This window comes from Syngnathus typhle, linkage group LG9 (genome assembly GCF_033458585.1).
Source record: "Syngnathus typhle isolate RoL2023-S1 ecotype Sweden linkage group LG9, RoL_Styp_1.0, whole genome shotgun sequence".
Lineage (NCBI taxonomy): Eukaryota > Metazoa > Chordata > Actinopteri > Syngnathiformes > Syngnathidae > Syngnathus > Syngnathus typhle.
In genome coordinates, this window is record NC_083746.1 from 1790200 (window position 1) to 1808422 (window position 18223).

Sequence of the window (18223 nt, forward strand, 5' to 3'; positions counted from 1 at the left end):
GCGTATAAGAATTTGATCCATGTATCTGGCGTATATACGCTGATGATGGCCATCTGGTCAGAACTTGTCTCCTCCCAGCAGGCAACTGGAGCTGCGAGCCAAGACCCCAGGCCCAACACCCTGCTGGACTTTGAAATCAGATCTTTATTGTCCAGAAAGCCTCGGCCAAGTATGAAAAATCAGCCCTTCCTTACAAACACACCGGTCCAGCAGCGAAGGGGAGGAAGAGACAACGTTTTGGAGAACACGCCAGGATTTGAACGCAGGCGGACCACCCCCTACGCAGACGTCCGTCCAGGTGAAACCAGTTTTGCTCCTATACTTGACTTTTTTTTTTAGCCCTCCTTCCATATCAAAGGTATGCCACACACCTGTGATGACGTCAGCCCATTCCAGCAGTCTGCACCATAAACATCGAGTCACATTATAGCCGTGTTTACACTCGTGTGTGTTTTGGCCTCCTGGTGGCCTTTCTCGGCGGGGGCGGCTAATTGCAGTGTCTCTTCTCTCCTCTGCTCTCCCCCCTCCCCTCCCCTCCGCGCTCCACCACGCCTGGAGCGACGTCACACCAAGGTGCGAGAAGAAGAAGAGCGCATTTTTCCTCCCTTCATCATCCAAAGAAAACACACTGACACACACCGTGGTCCTCCTCCTCTTCCTCCTCTTCCTCCTCTGCTCCCGCAAGACCTCCACTGAGTCATTTCCAAAAGGCTAAAGACGAGCCGGGACAACCGAACGGCACCGCAAATCCACGCGCTCTGCCTCATCATCCAAGGACGTATTCTTTTTTGGATTGCTTTTTTTTGGTATGTTCGGACGGAGGCACTTTTGGGTCGCGTTTTGCGCTCGGCGCGTCGGGGAGCTTGTAACGTGACAGAACCGGAGCGACAATGAAGAGTTCACCCGCACCTTTGGACCTCGGCTCAGTCACCTCTTGACCGACTTTGCTGCGCATTAAGATGCGCCCGATGGGAGGGGAGCTGGATGATGAACATTGATTGACTTGACGTTTCCTGAAGACAAAATCGAGAGGAGGATTGTGTTTTGTTTCGTTTTTAGATCTGAAAAAGTCACCTGGAAGTTCTGAAGCGCGCAAACATGACGGTTCGCCTGTCCCGGATCCAACTGGCTCTGTTCTTTATCTTGCTTTGCCCGGTCAATATCATCGGATTGTGGTGGTAAGTGCTCATGTGGAGTGATGATTTTTTTTATTTTAATTTTTTTATGGCTGCAACGCGACGACTTTGATTGGAATTTTGCGCGCACTTTTATGCGCAACTAGTTGCGCAAAACTCTCAAAATTTAATTAATTTTTGTCTGTCTGTCTGTCTTGGTTTCATAAGTGTACGTTTATAGTGAGATTAAGTATTTGGAGGATAGGAAATTAGAAAGACAGAAGGGCGGTGATAGCTGTCTTCTCAGTGCCTGCAGTTGTGTGTGTGTGTTTTGGGGGTCAGAGTCAGGAATGTCAGGTGGCCCTTCAGGGCGCCGTGGATATGTCATCATAAAACAATCCGTGCAGGTTCGGCACGGCGCGCTGTGTGACAGACAGACAGACAGACGGACAAGATCTTTTCTGTTGCTTTCCTTCCTACCGTGTCGTTTGTCTCCATTCACACCAAGAGACGAAGGTGCAATCTTTGGGAATTTGCGAATCCTCCCACTTGACCAATTTGATTCAAGGTCAGCGTGGGCTGTGCTTTCCAAGGAGACCCGTGCACTCTTTGTATGGCACCGGCGTTCTCACCGGCTGTCACGGGTGAGAGCCAACTCTTACTCCTTTTCGCACGGGCCTATTGGAAAGTGATGAGAACGCGTTGTAATCAACTGGCCGGGAAGTCACAACAATGTCGACCGGAGCGCAAATGGAATCTCTTACATGTGCTGATGCGGCAAAACCGTGTGTGGGAGTGAGTGGACACAATAAGTCTGTCTTCAATAGAATAGAAGATGCATTTATATGGGACCAAATCTGTTGTAGGTCATATTTAATGGATTTTTTTTTAATTTGTTCACTCCATTGGACGACTGGTCAACACATTTTTAGGTTTGATAGTCAAATCTGAGTGGTGACATTTTCGAGCAGGCCGTTCGGGCTACTCACGGGATCCTTGTTGCTGGCCACGGGCCGCATGTTGGTGAGCGGCGATAGCATCTATTTCCTTTTCATCCCCACTGACATAAATTGTCATCTTCTTTCAGCGCTAGACCGCCGAGCCAGCGAGCGAGCTAGCGAAGGAGAAAGCACACCTGCGCATCTGGCGGGGGACAATGATGTGCTCTGTTTGAAAAGCGCCGGGCGAGCCGTCGTTTCTCGCTCGCCCCTCTCTAAAGTCTCTCTTTGTCTCACCCGGCTGAGGAAAAAAGCCGTGACGTGGATCCGTCCGTCCTTTCAGAGCCTCTTTGCTGATTAGGCCGCTCTAATCATTTGGCCCGAGTGCAGGCGGCGCGGCAAGGAGGAATGCCTTTGCTTCGCAGAGCCGGGCCAACTTTTTAAGAGGCTGCACGCAAAGTGAAGATTTGCTTCGTGAGAGCCTCATTGAAACCCGAGGTCGGGTTCGCACGCAATCTTTGATCTAGCGACCAATCGGGCTTTCTGACTTTGCACTTGCTGCACCATACGAGTGGATCAAATGGCTTCAATATGAGCGAGCGGCGCAAATCATAAAACGTATCAAAGGACATTCCAAAAAGCTCGCATGAGAAATCCCACTGTCGAGGCTCGACTTGTGTGGGTTGCTCTTTTTTTTCTTTTCTTTTCTTCCCCCCTGACTTCTTTCATGATGTCACACTGACGACGCATTCATTTGACTTTGAAGCCCTTTTGGCCCCTAATTTCAGCTCCTGTAAATACCTCTCGGTTTGTTTCATTGTCTGTGGAGGAGGGTTGTCAGAAATGACACTCAAAGGAACACTGGCACTTTGTATTGTGACCATCCATGATTCAACAAGTGTGTGTTTGTGTGTGTGTGTGTGTTTGTGTGCGTGTGTGTGTGTGTGTGTGTGTGTGTGTGTGTGTGTGTGCGTGCGTGTGTGTGTGTGTGTGTGGCACCTGCATAGCTAGTTGCAAATAGGCTTAAACGGTAGAAGGTGTCTGCTGGCTCCCATTTGATGTGATTAGGGTGTGCATACTTATGCAACCACATTATTTTTGACCTAACCTCTGGGATTTGTTTTTTTAATCAAATAGATATGTGATATGTCAAATGAATGGTTGAAAAAGTTATTTTTAATCACATGAAACTGGCTTTTGAACAGGGGTGTGTAGACTTTTTCAACAATGTCCTCATTCTAAAGAGTTGTCGTTATTAATTTGATATTTGCTTACTATAGCCCATCAACTGGATGGCATGTCAATTTGTTTGAATTGAATCCCTTCAGTTCTTGTTTATTTCTTTTTTTCTTCTCACCTTGCTCACCCGTGGTCTCCAAACAAGGGCAAGAATGCTTGGCCCCACACATCTGACAGATGCGCCCCCATTTTTGGGTATATCTCCCCTCCGCCAATGAACTCCTTCACCTTTCTTGGCTCCATTTTCAGATTTGCTCTTGTGTGTCTGATTTGCCCGTCACACAGAAAAAAAAAGATATTACCTTCTCGCTCTTTGGGGGATTGACTCGGCTCACTTGATGGTGCGCACACGCACACGCACTCGATGACAGTGTGTAGATAATAAGGGGTTGTTGAGTGGCGGTTTGTGTAGCTAAGTACCGATCCAGCACCTGCTAATTTGCACGTGCGCTTGTGTTTATACATCTGTTCACACACATTGGACAACTTGGTATCGATCGTCAGCTTTCACTCGGTCTTTGCGGAGGTTCCGAGGTCTCGTCGGACGTGCGTGTCTCGCTATCAGTAATCCTCTCCAAGAATGATTTGAGGAGATTTTTTGGGTTTCTCAGCTGATGATGTTCTTTGTTGCGGTCCAGGGCGGTGGGCAGTCCGCTACTGATGGACCCCAACAGCATTTGCAGGAAGGCAAAGCGGCTGGCGGGGAAGCAGGCCGAGCTGTGTCAAACTCAGCCGGAGATCGTCAGCGAGGTGGCCAAAGGGGCCCGGCTGGGCATCAGGGAGTGCCAGTACCAGTTCAAGTACCGGCGGTGGAACTGCACCAGTCACAACAAGTACTTTGGAAAAATACTACAACAAGGTGAGTCAGCGTTTTTTTCATTTTCTGATCATCAGCTCCCTACCTGACAATCACACCATGGTTTTGCGGTTCATTAAAAAAAAAAAAGATAATAAAGCCATCTCCAGTTTTCCACTCGGGGGTTTGCAACCTTTGACCTGAGCAGACGGTCTTGCGCCAAGCGGAGGTCAGATGCCTGTCTAATGTCGCTCGGCAAGACAAGGGCAGCTTTTGTCGCTAGATCAGGGGTCACCAAACTACGGCCCGCGGGCCGGATACGGCCCACGGGACCGTTTAATCCGGCCCGCCAACCCTGAACAAATTGTATTATTAAACTTTTTTTTTTTGGTCATTTTGCCTGCAATGACTGCGTTTCCCCAGTAGATGGGGAAGCGCTCGCCTGCGCATTTACTACCGGAAGCCGTGTCAGAAAGCTCGGTGCACACTCACAAGTGCGTGTACGGACATGGCGCACTCGCGCTCTATTTGTATCAGTCCCGAATTTAGAGCGTGGGCTGTGACGACAGCATTCTTGTAATTCGCGCGCTGAGCTTTCAGATGCAGTTTCAGCCACATGAACGTCAACATCTACCCGTCACAGATCGAGGTAAACGGACCAACACCTCGGATCTCGCCTAAGAATTGCCACAACAAATTTTACTCCAGACTGTGACGCACTATCAAACTTTAACAAAAAAGACAGCGGTGTCTACAAGCCTACTGGAACCTACAAAAGGATTATAAGGAAGGAACACAAGAACTTTAAGAGACTGCTCATATGTGTCAGAGAGGTTCTGCTCTGACAACTGAGCTGAACTTTTATCTGTTAAGATTGTGCATGGCACAACAGAAAGTTAATGTTCCACGGTTTTTTTTCTATGAAGAACCCAGAGATAGTTATTTAGTTATTTTTTTAGTTGTTTTTTCTGTGAAGAACTCAGAGAGGGTTATTTAGTTATTATTTATTTCATTAATAGTGTTATTATTTGTTTCCTGACTTTTTTTCTGTAAAGAACCTGGAAAGGGTTATTAAATAACCGTTATTTGGTTATGTGTGGCTTTCTGGAAAACAATAAATTTTTTAAGCTCCCCTACGATCGTCACACTTTTTCGACACCGGCCCCCCATCAGAGAAGGGAAAGGTTATGTGGCCCTCACAGGAAAAAGTTTGGGGACCCCTGCGCTAGATCATCGGGCACGCTTGAAACGATGGGCTAATATCTGCTGTGAACATCCCTCAGCATCTTCCTGCTGCTGCTGCTGCTCTTTCATGTCTGCCATATGATTGCAAAAAAAATAAATGAATACAATAAATTATATAATAATAATCCACCATTAAGGTTTTCAATCTTGGCTGTGATCAAATTAATAATTAAAACAATAATAGGAATAATAAGAGTACACCATTAAGCTTTTGAATCTTGGCTGTGATAAAAAAAAATTAATATGAAATAGATAAGACGGGAAGAGAGGGCAAGAATGTACCGGCAGAAGACAGAAGGGCAATTAATCACACATTCCTGGCTGTCTATAAGAAAGGCCAAATTGCTCTTTTGTTTTGCAACACTCGGTGACCTGCATCTACTTGTAAGGCTTTTGTTGATACACATTCAAACAAGTCTCTCAGAATCGAAGACGAGGCGTCCTCCTCGGCGGTACAAATGCCGCCTTCAAATAGTTTGTCAAGACTTCAGAAAAATTTCCGAAGTTGCAAATCGTGAGCTTGTTGTGCTTTGGTGAAATTGGAACAAATTGGACGTCATCCCCCCTCCCATCATGAGATCTTCTCCTAACTGTTATTTCCTCGTAAGAATTGCACTCCACTTGTTTGTTGACGTTTCCCTCTGTTCCCCTTTTGTGCTCTTCCACTTGAGTTTTGTAGCTGCTCCAATAACTGCCGCTTCGCCACACTCGAGTCAAAACAAACACTCCGCGCTGTGTTTTCGTTTTCTCTGCCCTCGCCGTTTTGTTTATCCATGAATATTATTGTGACGTTTAACAATTGGAGCAAATTCTACCGTGCATCGTATTTGTAATGATGCAGGTCGTGTTTTGCTTTTTGCCCAAATTGGTCTGCTGGTGCTTTTGAAGGCTTACACGGGGACGGATGATTGAAACATCACTCTAATCTCCTTCTGCAAAAATATCTGCGGGCTATCTTATAAACCTCGGCTAGCGTTAAGCATTTGGACCACATGCCAACAAGCTGTGTGGATCTGGGCGTGCATTGATGTGTGTGTGTGTGTGTAAGGCGTGTATTCACAATAACACATTTAATTGATTTCACAACATTACTTTCAGTCAATGTTGTCTTTCCCGATCATAAACCTTTACAAACTTTTTACAGCTTCCGGCAAGATTTATTTTATATGAACTATCTTTAAATCTCATCTACTCCTGGGCTAAAAAAAATAAAATAAAATAAAAATCTACTTTTCTACTACACTAATTATAATCTAATTTTCAGTTTGAATGGTAAAAAAATGGTCATGGTTATATAATAATAATAATAATAATAATAATAATAATAATTTATTATTATTATTTATTATTATTATTATTATTATTATTATTATTATTATTATTATTATTATTATTATTATTATTATTATTATTATTATTATTATATCATCTAAAACGAAAATGTACAGAAGATTGACAATTTAGACACAAATGGAATTTACTGATGGGTGATGGGGGAAAGATTCTCGTGTCTCTCACACGCACACACACACACACACACACACACACACACACACACATTCCACTGACATCATGCTACGCAACACAATGAGCAAATATGATTCAGTCGATATATCATGTTAAAAAAAACAAGATCAATGCCTTTCCCATGCTGCTATTATTTGATTTTGGCACGATTGAGATGCGCGTGGTAGGCACGGACGTGCGCATTTCCAGTCGCTCTGGGAAAAGTCTCATTTGTCATCAGCGCAAATAGATCAGAGGCAGCTGTTTCGGGGAAATAAATCAAGCAGGCTTGGAAAAGCAAAATATCAAGACCAATAAATATACTACCTGAGGCTAAACGGAGCCGCCGCAATTTCCACACGCTATTAACCCAAAGCCCGAGCCAATAAAAGTGTCTTTGCGAAAACAATATCAAGTTGTTTTCTTGGATGCCGTGGGTCCGCCACCCACTACGTGTCACCAAATCATTCTCCCAAGCGAAAAAAAAATAAAATACAGTTAACACTTTTGTATTATGTCAGCCTCGGTAATTCATGTTTTGACATCCCAGACCTCCCGGTACCGTTGCCCAAAAGTCAGAGGATTGAAAGAATATGCGCTAATTCCCGCAGAAGGGCCCTGTGGAATTAGAAGCAGACGTCGACAGGCCCAGACACCCGCTGTGGTAGAGAATTTGTTTGGAATTCATGTCTCCAAGGAAAATATGAAACAAGGCGCTTTGTATCTTGCAATTTTTTGATAGCTTCCACTGAGCACAACAAGCTCCGACAACCCGGCGCTTTATTGCTACTTGTTTCCCGCCGCTTGGAGACAAAATACAAAGAATAGAAAAGGTGGGAAAAGTATTTAGAACTTAAAGTAATAGTCTGGTCAAGGTTGGTGTTGCTATTTTTGTCCAGAACTGATACGAGAACGCTTGGAGAACTCCCCAATACCAAATAGCGATACCGCTCGCGATACTTTTGATATATAAAATGTCACTTAGCTCAATAACTGAACAAAAGCCTTTCTTTAGGACACAGATGATTTGCTGATGTGTCAAACTGCCGCAGTATAGCGCCAACTAGTGCAGAGGAGGACTCATTTGGCTCAAGTATCGGTGACTGGTATCGGCAGCCACCACAAGTAGCCCGTACCTTAAAATAACGCCCGGTACCAAATCTGTTGAAGATGGAACAGTAAAAACAATGTGGAAAAAGAAAGTCAATTAATATCTGTACGCAATTTTTGATAAATTGACAAAATGAGAAAGAAAATCTTTTCGGCCCACAGATATGAGCAATCATATTCTTTTTGAAAACCATGAAGCCCTCACCACACATCCATCCCATAGTGGTCACCTCACCCTGTCCAGTATGTAAGCACACGTGATAGTTCAAAGTAAAACAATGCTTTGCAAATGTATACACCGAGGCACTCTCCCCATGCGGCGGCTGTATCGCGCCGCCGCCGCCGCCGCCGCCGCCGCCTTGCACAGCTGGTCTTGATATCGCAACGTTTTGCTGCGCGCCGGCCGGTCTCATCGCACGCCACCCATTGTGTGTTACCATCCCTAATGAATCCCATTCTCCGAATCATGAGATATAGAGTTGGCAGGGGAGACGCTGGTGACTGCACGCTCGCCCCCTTCCAGCTTTTAGACATAAAAGTCACTTTGTTTAACTGCGCTCTTGCACACACGTACGTCCCTATTCTGAAAACGACGGTCCATAAACAATTTTTTTTTTAGCTGTTAAGTGTCGTTTCTGTTTGCAAATTTACACTTGCAGAAGTGGAGCAGCAGGGTTGTTGACGTTCGAGTTTTGAGTTGTTTTGCTGAGTGGGCGGGAAAATGCCAAATGTATTTGGCCCGCTGCCGTCCCATTGGTCGGAATGGAGGACATGCTATTTTAACCTCCTCTTAGAGGAGCAAAGACGAAAGGGCCGTCCGTCCGTCTCCAACTCGGGGCCAGTTCTTCCATCACTTATCTGAACAACTTAAGGGGAATGATAACAAGATGACGGGATGAGGGTTTGATATGAGGCACAATGTCGGGTGAGCAAGTGTTGACATGATCAAGGAGGAATCTGAGTAAGCGGAGGAATGATGTTCATTTGGCATTGTGGCCCTTCTCAGACAAGGAGGGAAGCACGCGGAAATTGGAACGCAGCAGAAAAATGGCGGGAGAAAAATAATGTGTGGAAATCAAGGGGTTGAAAATGTTCACACAATTGCACATCATCGATTTATTTGAGTGAGATGGTGCCAGGCATTGTCCTGAACACAACCTTGTTTAAAAGTGGGTGTGTACACTTACGCAACCTAAGTTGTTGTCCCCTCTAATTATTATTATTTTTTTTCCAAATGAGTTTTACAGGCTAACTAATAGTGTTTCAGTGATCTATCTTGGTGTCACTTTTGTACATGACAAAACAGGGGTGTGTAGACTTTATCTAGCAATTGATTCCATTTCATAGCCGAGACGTTGGCTGTCAGTCAGGTGAAAGCAAAATATTCCACCCATGCGGAGTTGCGCAATGGAACTTTTAATTGAAATCACATCGGGCCAGTTGTCGAATTCTTTCCCAGCTCTCCACGTCAAGACAAATGAGCGGAGATAGCGCTGTGTTGATGATGCCAATGGGGCTGAGGACAGACGGCCATTTGCGCTTGTGGACGGACTTGACTTTAGCCCAGACAGGACAGCTCCCAACCAGAAATAAACCGGCAGCAGCTGTGTTCCGTAAATGCTGTGTGTCTTTAATCCTCTCGGCACTGCCTGTCCAAATCATGTCGGAGAATGGAGTCATAATTGTGCCAAAGGGTCTTTGGCCCGTTTTGGGATGGAACTGAGGCGCCCTTTTGCCGTTTCAGATATCCGGGAGACGGCGTTTGTGTACGCCATCACGGCGGCCGGCGTGAGCCACGCGGTGACCCAGGCCTGCAGCATGGGGGACCTGCTGCAGTGCGGCTGCGAGGCCACCAGGAACAGAGCCCCCCCCAAACCTCTGTCGTCCTCGTCCGGCGACGGGGTCAAGTGGGAGTGGGGCGGCTGCGGAGACGACGTGGAGTTTGGCTATGACAAGTCCAAGCAGTTCATGGACGCCAAGAGGAGACGCGGCAAAAGCGACATCAGGACGCTCGTCGACCTGCACAACAACGAAGCTGGACGACTGGTAAAAACACATCGAAATGTTCTTCCAGATTTTCGCTTTCTTCGATTTGAGCTGTTCTTCGCGGAGGATAAAGAACATATGCGTATTGTTATGACACTAAACGGTTACAAGTTGGACTGACGCATAGATGCTACTTGTTAGCCTGTCTATGGTGCTTGCCATAATGTGTTAGCACTAAGCTAATACGATGTCGCTTAAAAAGACTATCTCTTAAAAGTATTCCCAAATATTCATTTGGATGCTGGTGCTGCCACGCAGGTTCCACCTTTCACGCCAAGAACTTCACTCCCAGGGCTCGCTTGTCCTGTGGAATGTTCCTTCATCCCGCCAACAAGAAACACATCGCCCCCGGCCGTGTTGGTGTTGCGCCGTAAAAGGATATTCTGACAAGAATCCGGTTTCTGAAAGACAAAAGCAAGAACGTGCCGCACTTTTTGTTTTGGAGCCTCCAAGGCAGGCGGCCTCCGACGTTTCCACGGCTCAGCCCCAAAGTTCCTGTTTGTCGCTCGTACCGAGGCGAACGATGGACCTAATGGGTCTTAAAGAGCGGGTTTGAAGCTTTTAGATGGGATCACCATGTTGATTTAAAGTGCGGCTTTTAACATCTCCAAAGTGACGTCACCTCTTTAGGCGCAAAGGACGTAATTACGTTTGACTGCAGCCGAGGTCACAGACAGGTAGAGAAGAACGGGCGTGGATTTTGGGCTATTTTCCAATTGTAGCATTAGCCAAGAAGAAACCATTTTGAACGCCTGCCTGCAGGTTGTGAAATCAGCGCGCGGCGGCGGCGGCTGTTTTTGTGCATTCATGCGCGTTTGTGTGTGTCGGCGTGTGTGATGGGTTAATTATGTGCAGTAGAAGTGAATGATCTGTTGTCAAGGCTTGTTGGATGTAGGAAGGCCAGAGGCAAAATGGGGGGTTAGAGAGGTAAATTCCTTGGGAGAAGCATCTGCTTTTATCTTACCCATCGAGACAGCCAGCCAGCTAGCTCGTTTGGTTGTTGTTTCAAAACCATGCTAAGGGTTCACCAACTTTTCAGGTCCAAGGAGAGAGACGTGTTCAAAAATGCCATTTCAAAATCCATGGACAAAGGCACACATCAATTGTCCATGCCAGAAAGTCCTTTTTTTTTTTTTTATTTCAATCTGAATTACCGTTTTTTTCCATGTATAATGCGCAAAATTGAACAAATTTATTGTCCTAAAATCTGGGGTGCGCATTATACTACATGGGTACAAAAAAAAAAGAATTTTTTATTATTTTTTTTTAATCCGGATATGATACGGAGGCCGCCATTAAAGATGCGCTTTCTTCTCTCCTGTTCACGTCAAACACGCTCCATACGAACACAATGCTCTCGTATCAGACCCTTGCTCGATCATCTGCTTGTTTGCTGTCGCAATGTACCCTACACAAATCCGAAACATTTCTTCGCTATCGAGTTTGCTAGCGCATGCGCAGTGATACTGACCGGCAGAATAAGATCCGGTTGTTCCCAAAGATGATCTTTTTTCTGAAATAATTTTACGTTTACGGACTTAAGTAGGAGTCAAAATTTGGGTGCGTATTATACATGGGTACAGGCTTTTTTCCAGCATCGACATGCCATTTTTAGGGTGCGTATTATACATGGGGGCGCATTATACATGGAAAAAAACGGTAGTTTCATAGAGAGTGTGTTCAATTTGAATGTTCATCCATTGTTGCTTTGTCGACTTCTCTTCGATCCTGATTTTTGACGCGTTCCGAAATGATCTTCAAACATCATTGGAATGCCAATTTTTGAATTCACTTAACTGCATCTTTCAGGGTGGATTTTTTTGGTTGACTTTTTTTCTTTGTCTCCTTTTGTGCCCCTCCCAAGGCAGTGAAGCTCTACATGCGGACAGAGTGCAAGTGCCACGGACTGTCCAGCTCGTGCACGTTACGCACCTGCTGGAAAAAGATGCCTCATTTCCGCGAGGTGGGCGACCGGCTTCTGCAGCGCTTCAACGGCGCTTCCAAAGTGATGGGCGGCAACGACGGCAAGACGCTGATCCCCGTAGGGCAGAACATCAAACCCCCGGACAGGCAGGATCTGATCTACTCGGACGAGTCGCCCGACTTCTGTCTGGCTAACCGTAAAACGGGTTCGCTGGGGACGCGGGGGCGAGTGTGCAACAGCACGGCCATGGACATCAGCGGCTGCGACTTGCTCTGCTGCCAGCGCGGCTACCGTGAGGAAACGCTGGTGTTCGAGGAGAACTGTCTGTGTCGCTTTCACTGGTGCTGTGTGGTCCAGTGCAAGAAGTGCACCATCCAAAAGAACCTAAGTCTCTGTCACTGATGAACTGGAACGGATCCCCGTAACGATTATTATTTTTTTTTTTTATTATATTGAGATTTTTGTGGGTTTGTTGTTTTTTTGGCCATTGTAAAGACTGTGGTTCTCCGTGTTGCACCTATCCTGCTTATAGCATTCCTTAAGATATTTGCATTTTCCTGGTAATAAAAAACATTTTCTCGATTTCGGATGAAAGCCGATTAGAACTTCTTGACAATAAAACATGTCGTGTGCCGCTCAAGTTGGGATCCGTTCCTCACACGTGCAGCACAAATCATAAAACAAATATTTTTGCAACAGGATTTTTAATGATAATTTGAAAAAAAAAAAAAAAAAAGCATCTTCTTTCCTTCAAAACACACAGCAATGTCATCAGCAAATAAAATGTAAAAGATGTGAGCCAAAGACCTGCGGACTCAAATGAGTCTGCAAGTTGACACAAGTTGTGATTTTTCAGGAATTTGTTGCAGACTTTGGATGCTTCAACCTCGTCAACGAAAATGAGGCTTTTCCAATTCTGCCCCTCATCTCTGTTCTAAAATTGTCTGCAGGTCAAATGCCAACCTCCTTCATTTTGCTTTTGCGGTCATTAATTGTTGATTTTGATGCGTGGAAGTCCGAGATGAGGATGGGAATGTTTATTTGATGACAAACAAACATCCATAAATGTATTGAATTTTGTGTTTGTTTGTGCACATGCCTTCACAAAACACACATCACTTAAAAAAGAAAATGGGCTTAGTAGATCACGTGATTGTTTCCAGACATTTTTTTTTTTCTAGATGGCACATTGACTGCAACCTACCAAGAATAAAGACGAGCAGAGCATAGGCAGAAGACATTGCGTGATATCATTTCGATTTCTTTGTGTGTCTTGGCATGGGAAGAAATTGACAATAAAGCAGACTTTGATATAAAAAATAAGAAATGAGGGAGGGATTGGGAACTAAATGAATGGAGGGGAAGAGGACCCTGAAGAGGTAACTTGACACCAGCATGATCGTCCGCTCGTGTGAACTTTTCTCCAACCGTGTGGCGCTCGTTCCCCTTGTAAGCATCATTGTACAAGTGAGAATGCGGTACGTGGGCTCCCTCTAGCGGTGGCGAAGAGAATCTGTAAAAATGATTCGTTTCTAAATGATTGAACATTTGATGGTTAAACGCTGGAAATAGTGATCTGTGACGTCACTTGGACACTCCATTAGGTACACCGCCATTTTCAAGGGTACCTAATAACAGGCCACTTTATTAGGGAAATATCATGGGCAAAGGTCACAGGTGTCAAGCTCCAGTCCTTGGGGCCGCGTTCCAATATGTTTTCCAAGATTCCCTCGTTAAGTGCACCTGCGTGAAAAGTTTTAGCTGCTGCAGAACATGAAAGTGGCTAAAACTTTTCACGCAGGTGCGCTTAACGAGGTTAAGTTGGAAAACTTATTGGAACGCGGCCCCGAGGACGAGAGCTTGACACCTGTGACCTTTGACCATGATATCTCCCTAATAAAGTGGCCTGTCATTAGGTACCCTTGAAAATGGCGGCGTACCTAATGGAGTGTCCACGTGACGTCACAAATCAAACAGCCAATCAGGAGGTGGGGGTGAGGGCGGGTGTGGCACTTTTCACTTTCAGTTAAGCTTTGACCATGATATTTCCCTAATAAAGTGGCCTGTCATTAGGTACACTTGAAAATGGCGGCGTACCTAATGGAGTGTCCACGTGACGTCACAAATCAAACAGCCAATCAGGAGGTGGGGGTGAGGGCGGGTGTGGCACTTTTCACTTTCAGTTAAGCTTTGACCATGATATTTCCCTAATAAAGTGGCCTGTCATTAGGTACACTTGAAAATGGCGGCGTACCTAATGGAGTGTCCACGTGACGTCACAAATCAAACAGCCAATCAGGAGGTGGGGGTGAGGGCGGGTGTGGCACTTTTCACTTTCAGTTAAGCGTTGACCATGATATTTCCCTAATAAAGTGGCCTGTGATTAGGTACACTTGAAAATGGCGGCGTACCTAATGGAGTGTCCACGTGACGTCACAAATCAAACAGCCAATCAGGAGGTGGGGGTGAGGGCGGGTGTGGCACTTTTCACTTTCAGTTAAGCGTTGACCATGATATTTCCCTAATAAAGTGGCCTGTGATTAGGTACACTTGAAAATGGCGGCGTACCTAATGGGGTGTCCACGTGACGTCACAAATCAAACAGCCAATCAGGAGGTGGGGGTGAGGGCGGGTGTGGCACTTTTCACTTTCAGTTAAGCTTTGACCATGATATTTCCCTAATAAAGTGGCCTGTGATTAGGTACATTTGAAAATGGCGGTGTACCTAATGGAGTGTCCGTGTGCTTCGCTCGTTAAGTGCACCTGCGTGAAAAGTTTTAGCTCCTGCAGAACGTGAAAGTGGCTAAAACTTTTCACGCAGGTGCGCTTAACGAGGGTTACTTAGAAAACATATTGGAACGCGGCCCCGAGGACTGGAGCTTGACACCTTGACCTTTGACCATGATATTTATTAATAAAGTGTCCTGTTATTAGGTACACTTGAAAATGGTGGTGTACCTAATGAAGTGTCCGTGTGATTCCCTCGTTAAATATTCTCAACCGATTCTAAAGATTCAGTTCACTTGAGAACTGGAATGCACATCACTAGTACAAAAGATTGCAGACGCCCGTGGAATGCCAGGTCGCAATTGCCGACTGGTTAATAACACGGGCTCATGATCGGGAAGAACTTGGTTTCGATCCCAGGTGTGAGAATATACATAAATGTGCTTTTATTGTGCAATTAACCCTTTATTTATTTATTCTTTTATTTATTTTTTACCTCGTGTAGTGTACCTATTGAAGTGTCCATGAGGTGTACCTACACATATTGTCATATAAAGCAGTTAACCAAATGTTTGATTTTCATGTTTTGATTGGCGAATAAAAAAACAAGGAATAAAACACCAGACAAGTTTTAACATAAATGTTTATTTGAAAATAATATTAAAAGTCCATTTCAAACCAGCAATCGAATGTGAAATTGCAGTAGATATATTGGAAAACAATATTTAGGCGTACATAGGCATACACGTTATTTAAAAACTACTACGAGTGTTCTAAAATCAAGATGACCCAAAGAGACGCGTAATCTCCCCGTTGTTAGATAACGGCGCATCCGTTCATGCAATAAACTTAGCCGTTAGCTTGGAGAAAACGTGCATAAAAGAAGTAGTGTTTCAGTGAGTGGTTCTTTCTTTACTTGGCAAATCGTAAATCGACATTCTGTCTTACTTAGTTCACGCCAGGAGACGCAACACGTTCACTGACTGATCCGTTGATGCACGGGAAGCAAGTTGACCCATTGATTCGTTCGCGAACGGGAAAGTCAGGATTCATTCCCTCACGGATTCATTCTCGCGATGAACTGCAAATGCGAATCACTCACTCACTGATTCGTTCACTCACAGATTCCTTCGTTGGTGAACGGGAAATGCAATTCACGACTCGCTCGTGAACGGGAAGTGACGTCATTTTCTTCTTCGTTTTCTTTTACGGCGAGGTACGCACCAGCTTCAATGCGCATCACCGACACCTACCGGTTGAAGTCATATGAACCGAAAAAAGAACGAATCGCTTTAGGAAGTGATTCGTTCACTGAAAAGATCCGTCCATTTGAACGAATTGTTCACTCACGAGCCGACACTAGCGGTCACGCAAGGGTGTTGCTTCTTTTCGGGGTGAGCTCAGTGCTAAGACAGATCGATTGGCGTGCAGATAAAGCTGAGGTGAGCCTGCCTATTGCAGTCAGCTTCTCCCTCCCCTTTCTGGTCACACGTAGGCTTGGAACATCAATCAAATCGTGGACGCTGGAGCTCCCCTCCTGTCTCGTCTTCATTTCTTTTGTGTTGCGAAAACGTGGCTGCCAGAGGCCAAGCGAGGGGAGTGCTACGTGCGACGGCTGCTTCGGCTCAGGGTCACGTCTTGGCTTTGGATTGCAGGCGTGGAGCTCGTGGACACAAAGCAAAGCAACATGCCAATCAACACAATCGACTTGAGAGTCCTTACGATGGCTAACAACCGTCAGATATTAGTTTGAAGTCGAGCGTCAAAGTTGAGAAGCAGCCGCTGAGTCTCTCTCGCTCAACGTTGGTCAGGTTGTTCTGGTGAGTGAACACAAGGGGGCGTCCTCTGCAAAGAAAAGTCAGCCTGACGATCAGACGCTCGTGAAGAGGACGAGGACGAGCTGGAGATGATGATGATGTTATTCATATGAGTCTCGGTCCTACGTCACAAAAATCAACAAGAGATTCATTACAAATAAAATAATTATTATAATAGCCCATCTCCAGAAGAAAGAAAGAATGAAAAAAAGGAAAGAAAGTGATTGATTACATACACGAAACAAAAAAGTGAACAATTCCTATTCATGAGTGTGTCTAATAAAAACACACATTTAGCACACAGCTCCGTGTCATTTGTTCTCTCTCCATCTGAAAAAAAAATCAAGACCTTTCAACAAGGCAGTCAGTTCTCAACACTCCACAAACGTTCTTTCCCAGCAAAGACGTTTCAATCGATTTCAAGCAGACTGTGTGAGTTTTTCTGGGCCTGGGAGTTCGCAAAACTGACGCCATGAATTACAATAAAAAAAAAAAAAAAACAATTGTGAGGCTGTTGTAGAAACTTGCATGCGTAACAAGCCAACGAATGAGTGCGGCGTGTGCATGCTGTGAATTGTGAGCAGCTCGGGATCACAGCTGCGTAATATCGCAAGCATACGTTTCGATTTTGTGTATTGAGCCCCGGGGAGAAAGGACAAGTAGTTGGAAAGAGAGAACGGGAACATTTGCTACTCTAGCTTTCTGTTTTCCAAAGCAAGGCAGGCCTGCTTGCAAAGAGTGGCAAAGAATGTTCGTTAGCAGCGTGTCTGTGCGATCATGGCCACTCGCGTCTGCTTTACAGACAAAAATGAACTTTGCCTGAACTCCTTTCTTGGGGAGCCACATTGAGCGAGGGTGGGACTGCTCTACACAAGGTCGCTAGCCCCCGTGTAAGCAAAGGTCAGGAGCGGGGGCGGAGCTGCGGGGGGCGTTTGAGTCATCTGATATTCCCCTAAAAGTCGAAGGGAAAGGGAAAGTTTGAAATTGCGCTGAGTCATTGGATGGCCGGATGTAGCCACGGTGCTCGCGATGCCGTTTCCACAACAGGATCTTCGGCATACTTTTAAACGGAAGACATAAAAGAGTGGACATTTTTTAGGGACAGGGACCGACTCTCCATGTTTCGCTTTTTTGGCCGGGAACATTAGAATAGAATGAAATAAAATATAAGAAAATGTAAGAAATAAAAAAATAAATATATATATATAATTCTTTTTTTCTTTTTTTTAACCTTTATTTACCCAGGCAAACAATTAAGAACAAGTTCGTATTTACAACTGCGGCCTTATTAAATAAATAAATAAATAAATAAATAAATAAATAAATAAATAAATAAATAAATAAATAATATTAAAATATAAAAAATAAATTCTAAATAAAAAAACTGAACAGAATATAATTGTCTGTTGACCTATGTCAAACTTTGGCTCAGCACTCTTTTGCTGTGAGGCGCAATACTAATGACTTAGCAGGATATCCAACACCTGACGACTGAGGTAACTGAGGTCAAAGGTCCAATCCATACATGTCCTCCCAGTCACAGCTATCAAGGGATTTTCCAGGGATGATTTTTCTTTGTCAGAGCCGAGGCCGCTCTGGTTCGAAGGATATCCCATTGCAGATGTTCAAGGTAGCTGAGGTTAAAGGTCACTATTGGCGTCATACCCCCCAAACAAAACACAGGTTGATAAATACACCGTCACTAAAGTGGCTCGGGAGTGTCTAAATTTGATACCCGGTTTTCACTTTTGGCGCCGGGT

At 44.9% G+C, this 18223-nt stretch overlaps 1 protein-coding gene across 1 annotated transcript; it reads left to right on the forward strand.

Annotated features, from left to right (window-relative positions):
- The first annotated feature begins 533 nt into the window (after positions 1-533).
- wnt6b (wingless-type MMTV integration site family, member 6b) lies at positions 534-12559 on the forward strand. The gene is made up of 4 exons (XM_061286541.1): positions 534-1178; positions 3931-4151; positions 9694-9995; positions 11860-12559. The coding sequence occupies exons 1-4, from the start codon at positions 1099-1101 to the stop codon at positions 12319-12321; spliced, it is 1065 nt and encodes a 354-aa protein (XP_061142525.1). The 5' UTR covers positions 534-1098; the 3' UTR covers positions 12322-12559.
- The last annotated feature ends 5664 nt before the right edge of the window (positions 12560-18223 follow it).

Excerpts from the sequence above, each read along its gene's own strand:
- wnt6b (XM_061286541.1), top strand. The coding sequence starts at position 1,099 with ATGACGGTTCGCCTGTCCCGGATCCAACTGGCTCTGTTCTTTATCTTG. Across the intron at positions 4,152-9,693 it reads TGGAAAAATACTACAACAAG|ATATCCGGGAGACGGCGTTT; the intron begins GTGAGTCAGCGT and ends TTGCCGTTTCAG. Across the intron at positions 9,996-11,859 it reads ACAACGAAGCTGGACGACTG|GCAGTGAAGCTCTACATGCG; the intron begins GTAAAAACACAT and ends GCCCCTCCCAAG.